Source organism: Bombina bombina, chromosome 4 (assembly GCF_027579735.1).
Source record: "Bombina bombina isolate aBomBom1 chromosome 4, aBomBom1.pri, whole genome shotgun sequence".
Lineage (NCBI taxonomy): Eukaryota > Metazoa > Chordata > Amphibia > Anura > Bombinatoridae > Bombina > Bombina bombina.
In genome coordinates, this window is record NC_069502.1 from 230,684,842 (window position 1) to 230,706,329 (window position 21,488).

The 21,488-nt window shown below is 37.3% G+C and overlaps 1 protein-coding gene across 1 annotated transcript in view; it reads right to left on the reverse strand.

Moving 5' to 3' along the window:
• Positions 1-9,431: 9,431 nt before the first annotated feature.
• The window catches only part of LOC128656116 (sex hormone-binding globulin), a 122,443-nt gene continuing 110,386 nt past the window's right edge, over positions 9,432-21,488 (reverse strand). The window contains exon 8 of the mRNA XM_053709824.1: positions 9,432-10,268. Within this exon, the coding sequence (XP_053565799.1) occupies positions 10,126-10,268 (143 nt within the window). The 3' untranslated portion in view covers positions 9,432-10,125. The remainder of the gene's footprint in view (positions 10,269-21,488) is intronic.

A 21,488-nucleotide genomic window follows, 5' to 3' on the forward strand; every position in this document is an offset into this window, starting at 1 on the left:
ATCTTTAACCCCTTTCAGATAAAAACTTGAATTTTTTATATCACGCCATATAAAAACAGAAATAGAGCCTTCGATTTACTTACAAAGACTATGGAAAGTGAAGGACCTATTTAGGGACGCAACAGGTTAAGGGCTAATTTCTTTGGGAAAAGGATAGATAGGAGTGAGTTAAAGAGGTGGTGCCTGCTAGGCAGCAGGGGTGTGAGGAGGCGGAGATAGAGAGGTGATAAAAAGAACTGCCAACAGGAAATAAGTCACTAACCTGTTTTTGTCTCCCCCCAGCCCTCCTGTTTTGTTGTGTTTTTCTTAATATTACAGGAATTCCAGAAGTGGAGTATGGGTTTGTGATTACAGCTGGCTTAGTCCTCCCTTGGCAAGGGGCTGCATAATCATGCAGACCTTTGTAAGCCCAAGGGCATTAGCTGATAGTATGGGGTCTCCCTTTGGGACTAACAGTCTTTTGGCTGAGGTACCGTTGACTATCCAGTGTTGGAGACCTCTTAACCCAAATAGTAGGCGTGTTGCATGGCGTCATGCTTCCCCAGTGAGGCGGAAAGGGGAGCGGCAAAAATTCTACAATTTGCAGAAACAATTATAGAAGGGAGGTACAGTGGGTGTATAGGACCCTAGTCGCAGAGGGACTAGTGATAGGTTGGCCTGCTATTCGATCTTCCTTGAAAGGATAGATAGGCGGAATGAGGGCGTCCTCATTCCCAGGGCGGCTGCACGCCTTATATATTTCTTTGGGTTGAAAGGAAAGGAACATCTTGCCAGCTGATAGCAGTTTATTGGTTAAAAAGTTATTTATTAATAAAACAACCCCTCCCCCCAGTGTTTTGTCTTTATTGAAAGTTTTATGGTTGGTTAAATGGGTTGATTATTATCTAACCTGGAAATAACTAAAAAATGTAACCCCTTAATACTTTTTTAAAGTAGACAACCAAATGTATTGATCCCATAGGACCATTTTGGTATATTTAATGCCATTATTTTGGTGCCACATATGATAATATAAAAATAAATGTTAACTTTTTTCGCAAACTTTGGGTTTCTTACTGAAATTATTTACACACAACTACTGCCGTCATCAGACAAATGGTTGTAAAAGCTTCTCTAGGATCCCCAGAAACAGAAGTAATCCATAGCTTTGCCATTGGTTTTGGCTATTAGAACTGTGCTTGAACACACTTGAAATTCCTGGCAGTGAAGGGATTAAAGGGACATAAAACCCTACATTTTTTAAACAACTTTCTAATTTACTTATATTATCAAATTTTCTTTACTTTCTTGTTATCCTTTGTTGAAAAGCAGGGATGTAAGATCAGGAGTGTGCACGTGTCTGCAGCACTATATGGCAGCAGTTTAACCACAATGTTATACATTAGCAAGAACACTAGATGGCAGCACTATTTCCTGTCATGTAGTGCTTCAAGCATGTGCATGCTAGATATCTCTTCAACAAAGGATAAGATGAGAACAAAGAACACTTGATAAAAGAAGTAAGTTGGAAATTTTTCAAACCTGTATTCTCTATCTGAATAATGAAAGAAAATGTTTGGGTTTCATGTCCCTTTAATCAGTTAGCTTGTAAGGCTAATTTTTGCTCTAGTGTAGAGATTACCATCCCACCCCCTGATCCCTCTCAAACAGTTCTCTTCCCTCCTCTCCCCTACTGGTCACCGCCATCTTATGTACTGGCAGACAGTATGCAATCTATTTATTTATGTAGTGTAGGGGTCCCTCCTCACCCTCCTGTCGTATTATAAGAATTATAATATCCAATCCTCCGTCTAGGCACTACTGACCAGTAACAGATGGTTTGATTCCGCTCAAAAGAGAGAAAGGATGAAAACAGTTAGTGAGAATTATTTCTTTAATTATAGGTATTGTTTGCTCAATTATCTTGTCCCTAACAGATTAAACAATACCCATAATATCAAATATTAGTTGACATGAATGTATTTATTAATCATTACAAACAAGTGTAACAATTAACAGAATACCTCAAGATCCATTTCAGATAAAATCTTATATTTGCATAAAAGCAAAAGGTTAACTCAATCTTTAGTTTGCTCATAAGGCTTTCACCAATTTACATGACGTATAGATAATTCTGTTTGAACTCTACTCATGCGTAGTTTAAGGACATGACATAATAGAAAGTTAAAATAAGCTTTTCTAAATAAAGGTCTAATTATTGTTTTCATTGATGTGATCAACTGTTCTATATGTATTTAAATGCTCTTAAAGGAGACAACTCATTACTGTCTAAATTCTAACTAATACTATCCTATATATATTATAATGCCACACCTCCCACCTCCCTGATCCCCTCCAACAGCTCTCTTACCCTCCCACTGCCATATTTGTTACTGGCATCTAGTCTACCAGCAACAAATTATTTTTATTTTTATTTTTTTACTTTTATTTTATTTTTATTACTTATTATTTTTTCTTTAGTGTAGGGGTCCCCCACCCTCAAAGCGATTATTGAAGGTTCCTACTTCTGCCTCCAAACATCCTTTTTCCGTAGTGTAAGGTACCATGACCCTCCCTCCCCCACTCCTCGCTGGGCCGTCCACCTGCCTCCCTCTTTCCCTCCCACCAATCCCACTCGGCACCAACAAACAATTGTTACAGAGAGTGACACAGACAGTGTGACTTTCTGTAACAATCTAGCTTCATATAGTAAGGGAGCACCGTTACTATATGAAGGCAGATGCTTTCTGCCTCCGGCTGCAGTCTCTGCTGTCTAAGCTGACAGAAGGAACTGCAACATGCATCAGTGTGTTGGAATTAGGTACTACATCAACACAGTACGCAAGGCAAAGTACTGTGTGACATAGTACCTACATCCATATGGTTGCAACCCTACATATGGTGCGTGCAAGGAGTAAATTAGACTTTTTGTTTTAAACATCTGTATTCATATGATGCATTTTGTTTTCCTTAGAATGTCCAATGTGAAAACTGATTTTATATGTATATTTACATTGTGTTTAATCTATGCATTATAACATTTGCTTCATTCTCTTGGTATCCTTTGTTGAAGAGTAAACCTAGGAGCAGCAATTCACTTCTGAGAGCTACCTGAACACATAGGGATAGCCAATGGCAAGAGGTATATATGTGTAGCCACCAATAACCAGATAGCTGCCAGTAATGAGCTTACCTTAGTTGCTCTACAACAAAGGATACCAAGAGAATGAAGCAAATATGATAATAGAAGTAAATTGGAAAGTTGTTTGAAAAGGCCATGATCTCTCTGAATTAGGAAAGGACTTACCGGGTAACTAAGAAATAAGCTGCGTTACCGGCGGGCATTTCACTGGCGCCTGAAACAGGGAGACTCCAGGTATCGCCGAAACTAGAGAAGACTAGGACTTCCGGTTTCTAACCCCACTCCGGCTTCGGCTGCAGGATCATTACAGGAACGCTAATACTAGCAGAGGGTTTTAAAATCACTTATCTGTCTGTTGGATTGACTGTTCACTCAATTGTTTCTTTTTTAACAGTGGCCACTGTTTTTTTGAATCATCTGGTTTGCTCTAAATTTTAGGGACTATGACTTTTTGAATTGCTTTTGTTTTTTGAACACTACCAAGGTGTTTCACAGTGTTCACAGTGCTTATTTGTTTTTTGTCTTTTTACTTTGATATTTCACGCTATTACGTTAAAGATTTAACGTTGCTCACATTAATCACTTGGATATTTTGAATTTGTTCTGATGTTTCACGCTATTTTTAATAATCCAGTGTGTTATTATTATTTGCATTTATAGTTTGTATTCGTCACGCACAAAGTCTTAACACTCACGAATATCTTCCATCATCACTCTCTTGGACAACATTCACCCACAATCTGAATTAACATTAAGTTTAGATCAACCTACACACAAGTCAGATAAACCGTGAGGATATATCTCACACAATACACATTGTAAATCTCATTGCTGCTGTAACTAGCAGATTCTATTTACTTGCACCTAGATTACCTTTTAGGATTTGTACAGATAGATTACACAGGTTACTACCTTAAACGACATTTATTGTATGTCACACACGCTACGTTAATTAGCAAGATAATCTGATCTTACTTAATTTTGTAAGCAATAGCCTGCTACACACTATAGACGTATCTTAGGACACTAACATGTCCCACCTTTATTAGCCCACTCTCAAAGTGGTTATATGGTTTGCAGACATTATTTGAAATATTGTTTATTGGGAAACCAGGCTTTTCTAGTGTTTTTACTAGCCACTGATCAAGGCTAGTATTTTTAATCGGTCTTTTTTGCGCTGTTTATATTGTTTGTTAGTTTTTTACCTGTTTTTTACCTGTTTTTTATCTGTGAATCTGTATGAATAAATGCACCTTTTATGCTAATTGGAATAATGAATTACATATGTCATTGTGGTTAATAATTCATTGTTATCTTTGACAGTGTTAATTATGTTGTGGTTAAACTAATAATTTGGATCAAATTCCAGTTCAGAGGGAAGCTATATTTATTTATTTGCCATAAGTACAAGTTCATGGTATAATGCAAGATGCTGACATACATAGTCACGTCAAGAAATTCATCACTAACATTAATTACAATGTTAAAGGGACACTGAAGCCAAATTTTTTTCTTTCATGATTCAGATAGAGCATGCAATTTTAAGCAACTTTCTAATTTACTCATATTATCAAATCTGTCTTTGTTCTCTTGGTATCTTTATTTGAAAAAGCAGGAATAGAAGCTTACAAGTCGGCCCATCTTTGGTTCAGTACCTGGGTAGTGCTTGTTGATTGGTGGCTAAATGCAGCCACCAATCAGCAAGCGCTATTCAAGGTGCTGAACCAAAGATGGGCCGGCTCAAAAGCTTTACATTCCTGCTTTTTAAAATAAAGATACCAAGAAAACATGATAATAGGAGTAAATTAGAAAGTTGCATAAATTGCATGTTCTATCTGGGTTCAGTGTCCCTTTAAATTCTTACACAGCATTACATTGCATGAGGATATATACTGTATTTCCCATACTGCAAGGGAATATTGTACAGCCACCCCTCCTGGAATGCTTAATATTTCATAAGAACATAAGACATAGTTGTAGGGATTAAATACACTAAGCACATAATTTTGTTGAAACATTAAAACAATCGCATTTTATTTTTGTATTAGAACTTCCCTTTAAGACTAGAACATATTAAAGGGAGATTTACTCAAAATGTTCTGACTTACATAAGGAAAAATGAATAGCAGCACTCCAATAAACTTTTCAATTCTTTATTGCATATCCAGGAGTACAAACAGATAGCAACGTTTCGGACTACATGTCCTTCATCATGCCATACTAACATCACTTCCTCTCCCTCCTTATATACCCCTAAGGACACACCCACATTCTAGTTAACTCTTTACCAACTACAAATACTACTTAATTACTTCTGCATACGTGGGTATCCTATATTAATAATTACTAAACTAATTCACAATCTACCTATATTTAATAGGAAGGTGAAAAATACACAGATTTTTATGAAGGCATCAATATTAATTACACAGTATTTCATTTAAAGAAAGAATATATATCAATTACAATTTCCAGTTTCCCATAACATTACTATTTTTCTTTTGTCTTAATTCTTTTTTTCTTTCTTTTTTCATATATATCACCACACATTCTCAGATTCTGGGTGCCATCAAACTTCGTACACAATACTGATTATCCAAAAAAGAGAAAAAGAGAGACAAACATAAGCATTAGCCATCATATATAATTTTTCTAAAAAAATAGTACCTAAAGAAAAACAGACAGATCATAATCCTTATTCATACCACATGGAACTAAAGAGTTCAAAGTAAAGATCCAAAATGCCTCTCTTTGTTTCAAATGTTGTTCCCTATCCCCCCCTCTTCTACCAGGGGGGATGTGTTCCAAGATTTGGAATCTAAGTTGGCTCACCCCATGTTGTGCTTCTAGGAAATGAGTCGCTATTGGGGATTTTAGATTTTTTCTCCTAATATTTGATTTATGCTCTGTAATTCTATCACGTACCCTATGGGTCGTCTCCCCTACATAAATCAAACCACATGGGCATTTAAGGAGGTAGATGGCATACTCTGTGTTACAAGTTAAAAAATCTTTAATCCAAAACTTTTTCCCTGACTGTGGATGTACAAATGTAGATCCCTTGATCATACTATTACAGTGGGTGCACCCCAGACAAGGGTAACAACCTAGATTTTTGCTTGTAATATATTTCTGTTTATCACTCTTGGTACTCCCAATGTCTGCCTTTACCAAAGAATCTCTAAGGTTCCTACTTCTTCTATACGCAGGCATAGGTGTCTGCTGAAATTCTGGTATGTCTGAATTACAATTCGATAAGATGTACCAATGTTTGCAAATGATCTTATGAATTTGTGTACTTAATTCATTATATCTGGAGACAAACACCAATTTTTCCCCATCTTTCTTTTTAACTTTTTCTCCAGGTTTCAAAAGACTCTCTCTTGTCATCCCTAATATCTTTTCAATTTCTTTGTGGATCAAATTCTCATCATATCCTCGATCCAAAAAGAGATCTCCCATCTCCCTCAGCCTTTTTTCACTTAAGTTGTCTTCTGACACGATGCGGCGTACCCGCATCAACTGGCTTTTTGGTAGGGAGTTTTTTAAGGATTGAGGATGAGCACTGCTTGCTAATAAAAGATCATTCCTATCCGTCTCTTTCTTATACAAATCTATCCTGATTCTATCCTTATCTTTAAACACCAAAGTGTCTAAAAAGGCAACACTTTCCTCACTGTGGACCAGGGTAAACTTGATATTCCTTGTAGAGAAATTTAGTGTGTCCACAAACTGCAATAGGCTACCAATGTCGCCCAGCCATATGCCAAAAACATCATCAATATAGCGCCACCATGTGGCGCCATATTGTTTAAAAAGTTTATTATTATAAACCAGTTTCTCTTCATATATACTCATATAGATGTTGGCATATGTAGGGGCGACATTGGAGCCCATTGCTGTACCTTGCTTTTGAATATAAAATTGATCTTGGAATAAAAAGTAATTGTAACGAAGTATGATGTCCAATAATTCCAATATAAAATGTTTCTCTTCCCCATTAAACAGATTTGAGTCTGTCATCATTTTGTCCACTGCCCCCACACCCCCATCATGACTGATGGAGGTGTAAAGGCTGGACACATCCATACTATAGAGGATACATTTATCCAGAGAAACAGAGATATCCTCCAATTTGTTTAGGAAATCCCCAGTGTCTCTGATGAATGATTGAGACTCCACTACAGACCTCCTAAGGATACGGTCTAGATAAACAGAAACACCCGAGAACACACTGTCCACCCCAGCCACAATCGGACGGCCTGGTGGTTTCATCAAATTTTTATGGATTTTTGGAAGTGTGTATAGGACAGGTGTTCTCGGGTGTTTGTTAATCAAAAACTCTTTTTCTTCCTGTCCAATAATGCCCTTTTGAATAGCAATATCAATACACCTGTTTAGTTCCTTCTGAATGATAAAAATGTCGCCCCTACATATGCCAACATCTATATGAGTATATATGAAGAGAAACTGGTTTATAATAATAAACTTTTTAAACAATATGGCGCCACATGGTGGCGCTATATTGATGATGTTTTTGGCATATGGCTGGGCGACATTGGTAGCCTATTGCAGTTTGTGGACACACTAAATTTCTCTACAAGGAATATCAAGTTTACCCTGGTCCACAGTGAGGAAAGTGTTGCCTTTTTAGACACTTTGGTGTTTAAAGATAAGGATAGAATCAGGATAGATTTGTATAAGAAAGAGACGGATAGGAATGATCTTTTATTAGCAAGCAGTGCTCATCCTCAATCCTTAAAAAACTCCCTACCAAAAAGCCAGTTGATGCGGGTACGCCGCATCGTGTCAGAAGACAACTTAAGTGAAAAAAGGCTGAGGGAGATGGGAGATCTCTTTTTGGATCGAGGATATGATGAGAATTTGATCCACAAAGAAATTGAAAAGATATTAGGGATGACAAGAGAGAGTCTTTTGAAACCTGGAGAAAAAGTTAAAAAGAAAGATGGGGAAAAATTGGTGTTTGTCTCCAGATATAATGAATTAAGTACACAAATTCATAAGATCATTTGCAAACATTGGTACATCTTATCGAATTGTAATTCAGACATACCAGAATTTCAGCAGACACCTATGCCTGCGTATAGAAGAAGTAGGAACCTTAGAGATTCTTTGGTAAAGGCAGACATTGGGAGTACCAAGAGTGATAAACAGAAATATATTACAAGCAAAAATCTAGGTTGTTACCCTTGTCTGGGGTGCACCCACTGTAATAGTATGATCAAGGGATCTACATTTGTACATCCACAGTCAGGGAAAAAGTTTTGGATTAAAGATTTTTTAACTTGTAACACAGAGTATGCCATCTACCTCCTTAAATGCCCATGTGGTTTGATTTATGTAGGGGAGACGACCCGTAGGGTACGTGATAGAATTACAGAGCATAAATCAAATATTAGGAGAAAAAATCTAAAATCCCCAATAGCGACTCATTTCCTAGAAGCACAACATGGGGTGAGCCAACTTAGATTCCAAATCTTGGAACACATCCCCCCTGGTAGAAGAGGGGGGGATAGGGAACAACATTTGAAACAAAGAGAGGCATTTTGTATCTTTACTTTGAACTCTTTAGTTCCATGTGGTATGAATAAGGATTATGATCTGTCTGTTTTTCTTTAGGTACTATTTTTTTAGAAAAATTATATATGATGGCTAATGCTTATGTTTGTCTCTCTTTTTCTCTTTTTTGGATAATCAGTATTGTGTACGAAGTTTGATGGCACCCAGAATCTGAGAATGTGTGGTGATATATATGAAAAAAGAAAGAAAAAAAGAATTAAGACAAAAGAAAAATAGTAATGTTATGGGAAACTGGAAATTGTAATTGATATATATTCTTTCTTTAAATGAAATACTGTGTAATTAATATTGATGCCTTCATAAAAATCTGTGTATTTTTCACCTTCCTATTAAATATAGGTAGATTGTGAATTAGTTTAGTAATTATTAATATAGGATACCCACGTATGCAGAAGTAATTAAGTAGTATTTGTAGTTGGTAAAGAGTTAACTAGAATGTGGGTGTGTCCTTAGGGGTATATAAGGAGGGAGAGGAAGTGATGTTAGTATGGCATGATGAAGGACATGTAGTCCGAAACGTTGCTATCTGTTTGTACTCCTGGATATGCAATAAAGAATTGAAAAGTTTATTGGAGTGCTGCTATTCACTTTTTTGAGTTCTGGAATTTGAATTCTGGGTCGTGCAGTGCCCAGCGATAGCGTGCACCCATCTTATAACAGTGTGAGCTGGACTTGTTGGATTGATTGATTACATAAGGAAAAAAACACATTTACATGATCATTTTTTTTATTTATTTTTCAGCAATGCTCACAAACTCCTAAAGCCTTAATGGTGGAGAACTAAATGTTGCTGCAAGGCCGACAAGAAAATGGTTTATATACGACAGAAATAAAATAAACAGTTATGCATTTTGAAACAATCTCTTTTAAGCAATTCAGAACAAAATGAATAGAATGTCCATTTAAGCCTTAAAACCGACTTTGAGCCAGATTACACCATGAGAACTAGCGCAGCGAAGGGGGTAAGTCGCGCAGCGATGGGCAGCAAATGTAAATATGTATATGCTTATATAGATATATATTTATGTGTTAATATCAATATATATGTAAATGCTTATATACATATATATTTACAGGGAACAGACAGTTCCCAGAGACCACTATGTAATGCCGTTTCTTTTCTAACACCCGCCAACTTTAGCCCCCAAAAACTGCTTAGTGCCGTTTTTTTAAACAAACAAAAAATTTATTTTTAACTAGGGACCTCACATGTTATTTAGGGTAAAATTGTTGGACATTTAAAATTTTTAAAGAGGTCTGACCCCTAGTTAATTTTTTGAGAGCTAATTGCTGCCGCGAGCTCATGGTATCAATAACCAGCCTCTTGTAATGGTTGGTTATTTATTGCGCGATAAATTAGCGCTCCACTTGTAATCTGGCCCTTTATCGGTGTGCGTTGGTGCCTATTTCAGCTGTATGCCTCTGGGGCAGCTGTGAGTGCGCACGTGAGGGTGTTTATACTGCGCTTTGTCCAAGCTCACAGCTTCTCCTTGAAGAATAATTTTCAGGCACCCAGAAAAATGCGTCTCCTCTTCAGCTGTTTCATCTATCAAAAAAACAAAAGAAAATGAAAGCCTTCCTGCTTATTTCAGCAAACGGACCATAATGTGTTTTACTTTTAACATCTAGGGAATGTCTATTAAATCGTTCCAAATATTACACCAGTAACATGAGCTACAACTTCATAACATTAACTCGGAATAAACGGATAACATTCTTACAATACAGCTGCCATATAGGGCTCCAGACACAAAATATACCAAGACAAGGAAGGAAAATGTGATAATAGAAGTCAATTAGACAGTTGCATGCTCTATCTGAATCACAAAAGAAGAATGTTGGGTTTATGTCCCTTTAACCCCTTAATGACAACTGACGTACCAGGTACGTCATGCATTAACTAACACTTAATGACAATGGACGTACCTGGTACGTCAGTTGTCTAAGAGAGTGCTGGAAGCGATCGCAATCGCTTCCAGCAGCTCTCAGGGTATTGCAGTGATGCCTCCATATGGAGGCATCCTGCAATACCATTTAGAAGACTCCGATGCAGAGAGAGCCACTCTGTGGCCCTCTCTGCACCGGTAGCGATGGTGCCGGTTCGTTGGTGGGTGGGAGCGTAACAGGGAGGCGGGTGGGCGGCCCATCGCTACCCGGCATCCGGTTCCTAGAAGTGCAATGTGCACGCCGGGTGCCGGGAGCGTGCGGGGGGCACGCGTGCGCGAGCGCGCATTAGCTGGCACTGACACTAATGAGGAGGGAAGAGGGGGGGGGGGAAATATTTTTTTAAAAAATAATATAAAAGGATCTGGGAGGGGGATAGGGGTATTGTGGGGGGCTGCTACACTACAGAAAAAATAAAAAAAAGCAAAAGAACAAAAAACACTTGTTTTTGGGGCAAATTGGGTACTGGCAGACAGCTGCCAGTACCCAAGATGGCCGCAATTAGATAGGGGAGAGGGTTAGAGAGCTGGGGGGGGGGGGGGGGGGGGTCATGGAGGTTGGGGCTAAGGCAGGAGTCCATCACAGCTAAAATATTTTATTTTTTTTATAACAAAATCAAAAAACTCCTTTTATTTAGTACTGGCAGACTTTCTGCCAGTACTTAAGATGGCGGGGACATTTGTGGGGTGGGGGAGGGAAGAGAGCTGTTTGGGAGGGATCAGGGGGTGGGATGTGTCAGGTGGGAGGCTGATCTCTACCCTAAAGCTAAAATTAACACTGCAAGCTCCCTACAACCTACCTAATTAACCCCTTCACTGCTGGGCATAATTTACGTGTGGTGCGCAGCAGCATTTAGCGGCCTTCTAATTACCAAAAATCAGTGCCAAAGCCATATAAGTCTGCTATTTCTGAACAAAGGGGATCCCAAAGAAGCTTTTACAACAATTTGTGCCATAATAGCACAAGCTGTTTGTAAATAATTTCAGTGAGAAACCTAAAATTGTGAAAAATGTAAAGTTTTTTTTTTTATTTGCTCGCATTTGGCGGTGAAATGGTGGCATAAAATATACCAAAATGTGCCTAGATCAATACTTTGGGTTGTCTTCTAACAAAAAATATATACATGTCAAGGGATATTCAGGTATTCCTGACAGATATCAGGGTTCCAATGTAACTAGCGCTAATTTTGAAAAAAAGTGGTTTGGAAATAGCGAAGTGCTACTTGTATTTATGGCCCTATAACTTGCAAAAAAAGCTAAGAACATGTAAACATTGGGTATTTCTAAACTCAGGACAAAATTTAGAAACTATTTAGCATGGGTGTTTTTTGGTGATTGTAGATGTGTAACAGATTTTTGGGGTCAAAGTTAGAAAAAGTGTGTTTTTTTCCATTTTTTCCTCATATTTTATTATTTTTTTTGTAGTAAATTATAAGACATGATGAAAATAATGGTATCTTTAGAAAGTCCATTTAATGGCGAGAAAAACGGTATATAATATGTGTGGGTACAGTAAATGAGTAAGAGGAAAATTACAGCTAAACACAAATACAGCAGAAATGTAAAAATAGCCATTGTCATTAAGGGTAAGAAAATTGAAAAATGGTCCGGTCATTAAGGGGTTAAGCAAATCATCACCAACAATATCAGTTATCTAGATCAGTGGTTCTCAACAGCCGGGCCGTGGCCCACTACCGGGCAGCATCGGCCCTGCTGGTGGGCCGCGACCCAACATGCCTCCGAACACTCGCATCTCTAAAATTCCAGACAGGCCTGATAGAGCGCCATTGCGCATTGTGATTGTGTAGTGGTGTGAAGAGTGACAAGGAGCAAACGGATCAGCTCACAAGTAAGTAAGACCACTGACACCAATTAATTTTATTATAATTAGCCCACTGACACCAATTAATTTTATTATAATTAGCCCACTGACACCAACGTAGATATATATATTCCACTTACACCAATTAATTTTATATAATTAACCCACTGACACCAATGAATTATGTAATTAGCCCACTGACACCAATTAATTATAATTAGCCCACTGACATCAACGTATATATATATATATCCCACTTACACCAATTAATTGATATATAATTAACCCACTGACACCAATGAATTTTGTAATTAGCCCACTGACACCAATTAATTATAATTAGCCCACTGACACCAACGTAGATATATATATATATATATATATATATACATATATTCCACTTACAACAATGTTGTTGAACTGAGAGAGTGCAGAGAGTATTGACATTAATGTAAGGTCATAGCAGACCTTGAAAAATTGTTTTATAATTATCTCTCATCTATCTTTATCCACTGCCTCCTCTTTCCAATCTCTCTTTGTTACCCCATCTCTCCTCACTCTTTCTTTTTTTTTCTCCACTCTTTCTTAGCGCTATCTTTTTCTCCACTCTCACTTTTCCTCTCCAATCTCTCTCTGCCCCTGTTTACCCTCTCAGAAGTAACAGTCTAATCACCAATGGGGTCCCTATAGCACTAGAGGAATATCAAATCCTTGCCCTTTTATGTATATATAAATATCACTTTAGATAATATTTGTAGCAGGTAGACCAACATTCACTAACTCTCACTCCCCACTGTTAAATTTTCAATTGCCAGTGGAAATTTTTAGCCCTGAGATATATATATATATATATATATATATATATATATATATAAATATATATATATATACATATATATACATACATACACATAAATATATATATATATATATATATATATATATATATATATATATATATATATATATATATATATATATATATATATATATATATATATATATATATATATCTCAATGCATTCTGGGGATTGGCTTGGGGGTGAAGACTGTTTATAGCCTCACTATAAGCAGTGATGTGGTAAAATCATTGGAAACTAATTAAGTCAAAGCAATATCTATATAAAACATAATTTATGTAAGAACTTACCTGATAAATTAATTTCTTTCATATTGGCAAGAGTCCATGAGCTAGTGACATATGGGATATACATTCCTACCAGGAGGGGCAAAGTTTCCCAAACCTCAAAATGCCTATAAATACACCCCTCACCACACCCACAATTCAGTTTAACGAATAGCCAAGAAGTGGGGTGATAAGAAAGGAGCGAAAGCATCAAACAAGGAATTAGAATAATTGTGCTTTATACAAAAAAATCATAACCACCACAAAAAAGGGTGGGCCTCATGGACTCTTGCCAATATGAAAGAAATTAATTTATCAGGTAAGTTCTTACATAAATTATGTTTTCTTTCATGTAATTGGCAAGAGTCCATGAGCTAGTGACATATGGGATAGCAGATACCGAAGATGTGGAACTTCCACGCAAGAGTCACTAGAGAGGGAGGGATAAAATAAAGACAGCCAATTCCGCTGAAAAAACAATCCACAACCCAAATCAAAAAGTTTTAATCTTTATAATGAAAAAAACTGAAGTTATAAGCAGAAGAATCAAACTGAAACAGCTGTCTGAAGTACTTTTCTACCAAAAACTGCTTCTGAAGAAGAAAAAACATCAAAATGGTAGAATTTAGTAAAAGTATGCAAAGAAGACCAAGTTGCTGCTTTGCAAATCTGATCAACAGAAGCTACATTCTTAAAAGCCCAGGAAGTAGAAACTGACCTAGTAGAATGAGCCGTAATCCTTTGAGGCGGGGATTTACCCGACTCCACATAAGCATGATGAATCAAAAGCTTTAACCAAGACGCCAAAAAAATGGCAGAAGCCTTCTGACCTTTCCTAGAACCAGAAAAGATAACAAATAGACTAGAGGTCTTTCTGAAATCTTTAGTAGCTTCAACATAATATTTCAAAGCTCTTACTACATCCAAAGAATGTAAAGATCTCTCCAGAGAATTCTTAGGATTAGGACACAACGAAGGGACAACAGTTTCTCTACTAATGTTGTTAGAATTCACAACTTTAGGTAAAAATTTAAATGAAGTCCGCAAAACCGCCTTATCCTGATGAAAAATCAGAAAAGGAGACTCACAAGAAAGAGCAGATAACTCAGAAACTCTTCTAGCAGAAGAGATGGCCAAAAGGAACAAGATTTTCCAAGAAAGTAATTTAATGTCCAGAGAATGCATAGGCTCAAACGGAGGAGCCTGTAAAGCCCTCAAAACCAAATTAAGACTCCAAGGAGGAGAGATTGACTTAATGACAGGCTTGATACGAACCAAAGCCTGTACAAAACAATGAATATCAGGAAGATTAGCAATTTGTCTGTGAAACAGAACAGAAAGAGCAGAGATTTGTCCTTTCAAGGAACTTGCAGACAAACCCTTATCCAAACCATCCTGAAGAAACTGTAAAATTCTAGGAATTCTAAAAGAATGCCAAGAGAATTTATGAGAAGAACACCAAGAAATGTAAGTCTTCCAAACTCGGTAATAAATCGTTCTAGACACAGATTTACGAGCCTGTAACATAGTATTAATCACTGAGTCAGAGAAACCTCTACGACTAAGTATTAAGCGTTCAATTTCCATACCTTCAAATTTAATGATTTGAGATCCTGATGGAAAAATGGGCATTGAGATAGAAGGTCTGGCCTTAACGGAAGTGTCCAAGGTTGGCAACTGGCCATCCGAACAAGATCTGCATACCAAAACCTGTGTGGCCATGCTGGAGCCACCAGCAGCACAAACGAACGTTCCATTATGATTTTGGAAATCACTTTTGGAAGAAGAACTAGAGGCGGAAAGATATAAGCTGGATGATAATTCCAAGGAAGTGACAACGCATCCACCGCTTCCGCCTGAGGATCCCTGGATCTGGACAGATACCTGGGAAGTTTCCTGTTTAGATGAGAAGCCATCAGATCTATTTCTGGAAGTCACCATATCTGAACAATCTGAAGAAATACCTCTGGATGAAGAGACCATTCGCCCGGATGTAACGTCTGGCGACTGAGATAATCCGCTTCCCAATTATCTATACATGGGATGTGAACCGCAGAGATTAGACAGGAGCTGGATTCCACCCATTCAAGTATCCGAGATACTTCTTTCATAGCCTGAGGACTGTGAGTCCCACCTTGATGTTTAACATACGCCATGGTTGTGACATTGTCTGTCTGAAAACAAATAAACGATTCTCTCTTCAGAAGAGGCCAGAACTGAAGAGCTCTGAAAATCGCACCGAGTTCCAAAATGTTGATTGGTAATCTCGCCTCCTGAGATTCCCAAACCCCCTGCGCTGTCAGAGATCCCCATACAGCTCCCCAACCTGAAAGACTCGCATCTGTTGTGATCACAGTCCAGGTTGGATGAACAAAGGAGGCCCCTTGAACTAAACAATGGTGATCCAACCACCAAGTCAGAGAAAAACGAACATTGGGATTTAAGGATATTAATTGTGATATCTTTGTATAATCCCTGCACCATTGGTTCAGCATACAAAGCTGGAGAGGTCTCATGTGAAAACGAGCAAAGGGGATCGCGTCCGATGCTGCAGTCATGAGACCTAAAATTTCCATGCACAAAGCTACCAAAGGGAATGATTGAGACTGAAGGTTTCGACAAGCTGAAACCAATTTCAGACGTCTCTTGTCTGTTAGAGACAAAGTCATGGATACTGAATCTATTTGGAAACCCAAAAAGGTTACCCTTGTCTGAGGAATCAAGGAACTCTTTGGTAAATTGATCCTCCAACCATGTCTTTGAAGAAACAACACGAGTTGATTTGTGTGAGATTCTGCAGAATGCAAAAAACTGAGCAAGTACCAAGATATTGTCCAAATAAGGAAATACCGCAATACCCTGCTCTCTGATTACACAGAGAAGGGCACTGAGAACCTTTGAAAAGATCCTTGGAGCTGTTGCTAGGCCAAAAGGAAGAGCAACAAATTGGTAATGCTTGTCTAGAAAAGAGAATCTAAGGAACTGATAGTGATCCGGATGAATAGGAATATGCAGATATGCATCCTGTAAGTCTATTATGGACATATAATGCCCTTGCTGAACAAAAGGCAGAATAGTCCTTATAGTCACCATTTTGAATGTTGGTATCCTTACATAACGATTCAATATTTTTAGATCCAGAACTGGTCTGAAAGAATTCTCTTTCTTCGGTACAATGAACAGATTTGAATAAAACCCCAGACCCCGTTCCAGATCTGGACCTGGCACAATTTCCCCAGCTGACTCCAGGTCTGAAACACATTTCAGAAAAGCCTGAGCCTTTACTGGGTTTACTGGAATGCGTGAGAGAAAGAATCTTCTCACAGGCGGTCTTATCTTGAAACCTATTCTGTACCCTTGAGAAACAATGTTCTGAATCCAATGATTTTGAATCAAACATCTTTGAAAAATCATAACCTGCCCCCTACCAGCTGTGCTGGAATGAGGGCCGCACCTTCATGCGGACTTGGGAGCTGGTTTAGATTTCCTAAAAGGCTTGGATTTATTCCAGACTGGAGAAGGTTTCCAAACGGAGACCATTCCTTTAGGGGAAGGGTCAGGCTTCTGTTCCTTATTCTGACAAAAGGAACGAAAACGATTAGCAGCCCTATATTTACCCTTAGATTTTTTATCCTGAGGCAAAAAAGCTCCTTTCCCCCCAGTGACAGTTGAAATTATAGAATCCAACTGAGAACCAAATAACTTATTACCTTGTAAAGAAAGAGAAAGCAATGTTGACTTAGAAGTCATATCTGCATTCCAAGATTTAAGCCATAAAGCTCTTCTAGCTAAAATAGCTAAAGACATATACCTGACATCAATCCTAATGAAATCAAAATGGGATCACAAACAAAGTTATTAGCATGTTGAAGAAGTTTAACAATACTATAATACTTGTTGTGCTAAAGCCTCCAACCAGAAAGTGGAAGCTGCAGCAACATCAGCCAAAGAAATAGCAGGCCTAAGAAGATTACCTGAACATAAATAAGCCTTCCTTAGAAATGATTCAAGCTTCCTATCTAAAGGATCCTTAAAATAAGTACAATCTGCCGTAGGAATAGTAGTACGTTTAGCAAGAGTAGAAATAGCCCCATCAACTTTGGGGATTTTCTCCCAAAACTCTAATCTATCAGACGGCAAAGGGTACAATTTCTTAAACCTTGGAGGAGTAAATGAAGTACCCAGACTATTCCATTCCCTAGAAATTACATCTGAAATAGCATCAGGAACTGGAAAAACTTCTGGAATAACAACATGAGGTTTAAAAAACGAATTTAAACGCTTACTAGTTTTAATATCAAGAGGACTAGACTCCTCCATATCTAATGCAATCAACACTTCTTTCAGTAAAGAACGAATAAACTCCATCTTAAACAAATATGAAGATTTATCAGTATCAATATCTGAGGCAGAATCTTCTGATCCAGATAGATCCTCAATAGAGATAGATAAGTCAGAATGATGGCGGTCATTTAAAAATTCATCTGATTTATGAGAAGTTTTAAAAGACCTTTTACGTTTACTAGAAAGAGGTATAACAGACAGAGCCTTCTGAATAGAATTAGAAACAAATTCTTTTACATTAACAGGAACATCCTGAACATTAGATGTAGACGGAGCAACAACAGGTAATGGATTATTACTAATGCAAATATTATCTGCGTTTGATAGTTTATCATGACAACTAACACAAACTACAGCAGGAGGAACAGTTAGCATAAGTTTACAACAAATGCACTTAGCTTTGGTAGAACCGACATCAGGCAGCGTCTTTCCAGAAGTAGATTCTGATCCAGGGTCAGGTTGTGACATCTTGCAATATGTAATAGAAAAAGCAACATATAAAGCAAAATTATCAAATTCCTTAAATGACAATTTCAGGAATGGGAAAAATGCAAACAGAACAAGCCTCTAGAAACCAGAAGCAACTAAAGAGTGAGACTTAAATAATGTAAAAAATCTGGCGCCAAGTATGACGCCCACATATTTTTTGGCGGCAAAACGTCTGTAACAAACACGAGAGTAAAAAATGACGCAACTACGTGAAAACTTCCGGCGTCAACTACGACGCCGGAAATGATGACATTGACGTCAGACAAACGTCAATCTCGCGCCAAAAAAAGTCTTGCGCAAAAAAAGGACGCAATAAATTCTAGCATTTTTTGCACCCACGAGCCTAACAGCCTGCAATTTAGAGGAAAAAATTAAATGAAAATTTTAGGTAAGAAAAATATTTATTCATATGCATTTTCCCAAAAAATGAAACTGACAGTCTGAAAAAAGGAAAATAAACTGATTGACCTGAATCATGGCAAAAATAGTATAAAACATATATTTAGAACTTTACATATAAAGTGCCAAACCATAGCTGAGAGTGTCATAAATAAAAATAAGACTTACTTACCCAAAGACACTCATCTACATAAAGCAGATAGCCAAACCAGTACTGAAACGAGAATCAGTAGAGGTAATGGTATATAAGAGTATATCGTCGATCTGAAAAGGGAGGTAGGAGAAGAAATCTCTACGACCGATAACAGAGAACCTATGAAATAGATCCCCTAGAGGAAGACCATGGTATTCAATAGGCAATACTCCCTTCACATCCCTCTGACATTCACTGCACTTTGAGAGGAAAACCGGGCTTCAGCCTGCTGCGAAGCGCATATCAACGTAGAATCTAGCACAAACTTACTTCACCACCTCCATGGGAGGCAAAGTTTTTGTAAAACTGAATTGTGGGTGTGGTGAGGGGTGTATTTATAGGCATTTTGAGGTTTGGGAAACTTTGCCCCTCCTGGTAGGAATGTATATCCCATACGTCACTAGCTCATGGACTCTTGCCAATTACATGAAAGAAATGCATTCTGGGGATTGGCTTGGGGGTGAAGACTGTTTATAGCCTCACTATAAGCAGTGATGTGGTAAAATCATTGGAAACTAATTAAGTCAAAGCAATTGGGATACTTAAAGAGACATAAAACATAGATTTGATTTATATATGTTAAACATATTAAAACAATGAATATGATTTAATTTAGAAATGCTCACTATTGCATAAAAAATCCTATATGCCTGGCAAATCTGGGTATTTTGATCTGTTTTCTCTTTGGCAAATGCTGGTCCTTGTACTCTGACAATATAGGGCTAGATTAAAAATAAAGCGTTCTTTTTGCTCCCGCTCATGTGTTAACTCCTCTCGAAGTAAGTCAGGTTCTGCAAGTTGAAAGTAAAAAGTTTTTGCTTGTGCGCTAACCCGACGTGCCCAAAAAACGAAATATTGCAAACGTGTTAATGTATTCCCTCAATGGAGCGCAAAAAGTGACAAAAAAAATACCACCCAAGAAGTCGCACAAACCCGATTGTGTTTAACCAAGTGCGCTAACCTGACATGAAATATTAATATTTCACATTCCAATGATTTTCACATAGAAAAATGTGTTCTATTTATCCATAAATACATATATATATATATATATATATATATATATATATATATATATATATATATATATATATATATATATATATATATATATATATAGTATTCCAAGAAAGGGCACTCACAGGTCTTGACAGCAGAAAAAACAATCTTTATTTCATCCAATTCATCAAAGTGTGTCAGTTGATGTGCCCTTTCTTGGAATACTTTGTACATGTGGTTTAAGGAGTCACCCAGGCACTTGGTGAGCTACGGCTAAGGGAGTGAGTGCATGAAAAGTGCATGTATGTATATATATATAGCAAGCAAACATGAAGCACTCCAAAGGTCTTGTATATATTTCACTTTATTGTAAACGTTTTCGGGCGTAAAATAGCCCGTCCTCAGACTTACAAAGATAAAATCACTTACCACCAGCCGTGTTTAAACCCCATCACCAAACAAACCTGACCACGCTCTCCACGGTAGACGCGCCTCCCAGAATTGAGTGACGTAGTCGTCCATGGCAATGTGAATAACCTCTACAACATAAACAAAGCAGATGCGGATTTGCATACAACAAAATGAGAAACTTACTAACAGTATCCTGACAAGACGCGGTGTCCAAATCGCCGCTCACTGTGTGTAGACAAATCCGCATCTGCTTTTTACGCCCGAAAACGTTCACAATAAAGTGAAATATATACAAGACCTTTGGAGTGCTTCATGTTTGCTTGCTATACTGATATTGAATAGCACCCAAGGCTGTTACAGATCACGTTCTGGAGTGCACTCTGTCGAAAATATTTATATATATATATATATATATATATATATATATATATATATATATATATTTATATTTACACATATATATATTTTTTTGGTAAAAAAATATATCTATACTATATAGATGATTATATATAGGTATAGGTATATATATATATATATATATATATATATATATATATATATATATAAATAAAAATATCTATTTATAAATACCTAGAACATATTCCCTTATGTAAAGAACATTCGAATGTAAAATATTTACAGTAAATGCATAAACACTTTATTAAATATGAATACTGTATAAATAAGATTTTACATGTTTTTAGCTACTTGATTGCTGCAAAATATTCAAAAGTGCTAACACCCCTTAACCTATTAACTCCTTAACCTACACAACTCCCCAATACAAACATCCCCTAAATTATTAACCCCTAAACTGCCACAACCCCAACACAAACACCCCATAACCTATTAACCCCTAAACCACCACAACCCCCAAATGCAAACAATCCCTAACTTATTAACCCCTAAATTGTCACAACCCCCAACACAAACTAGCCCTACACTACTTAACATCTAACTCCCCTCAAGACCCCTAACCTAACACACCCTAAGTTACACAAAGTAATAAACATTATCACTACAAAATAAAAAAGCACATT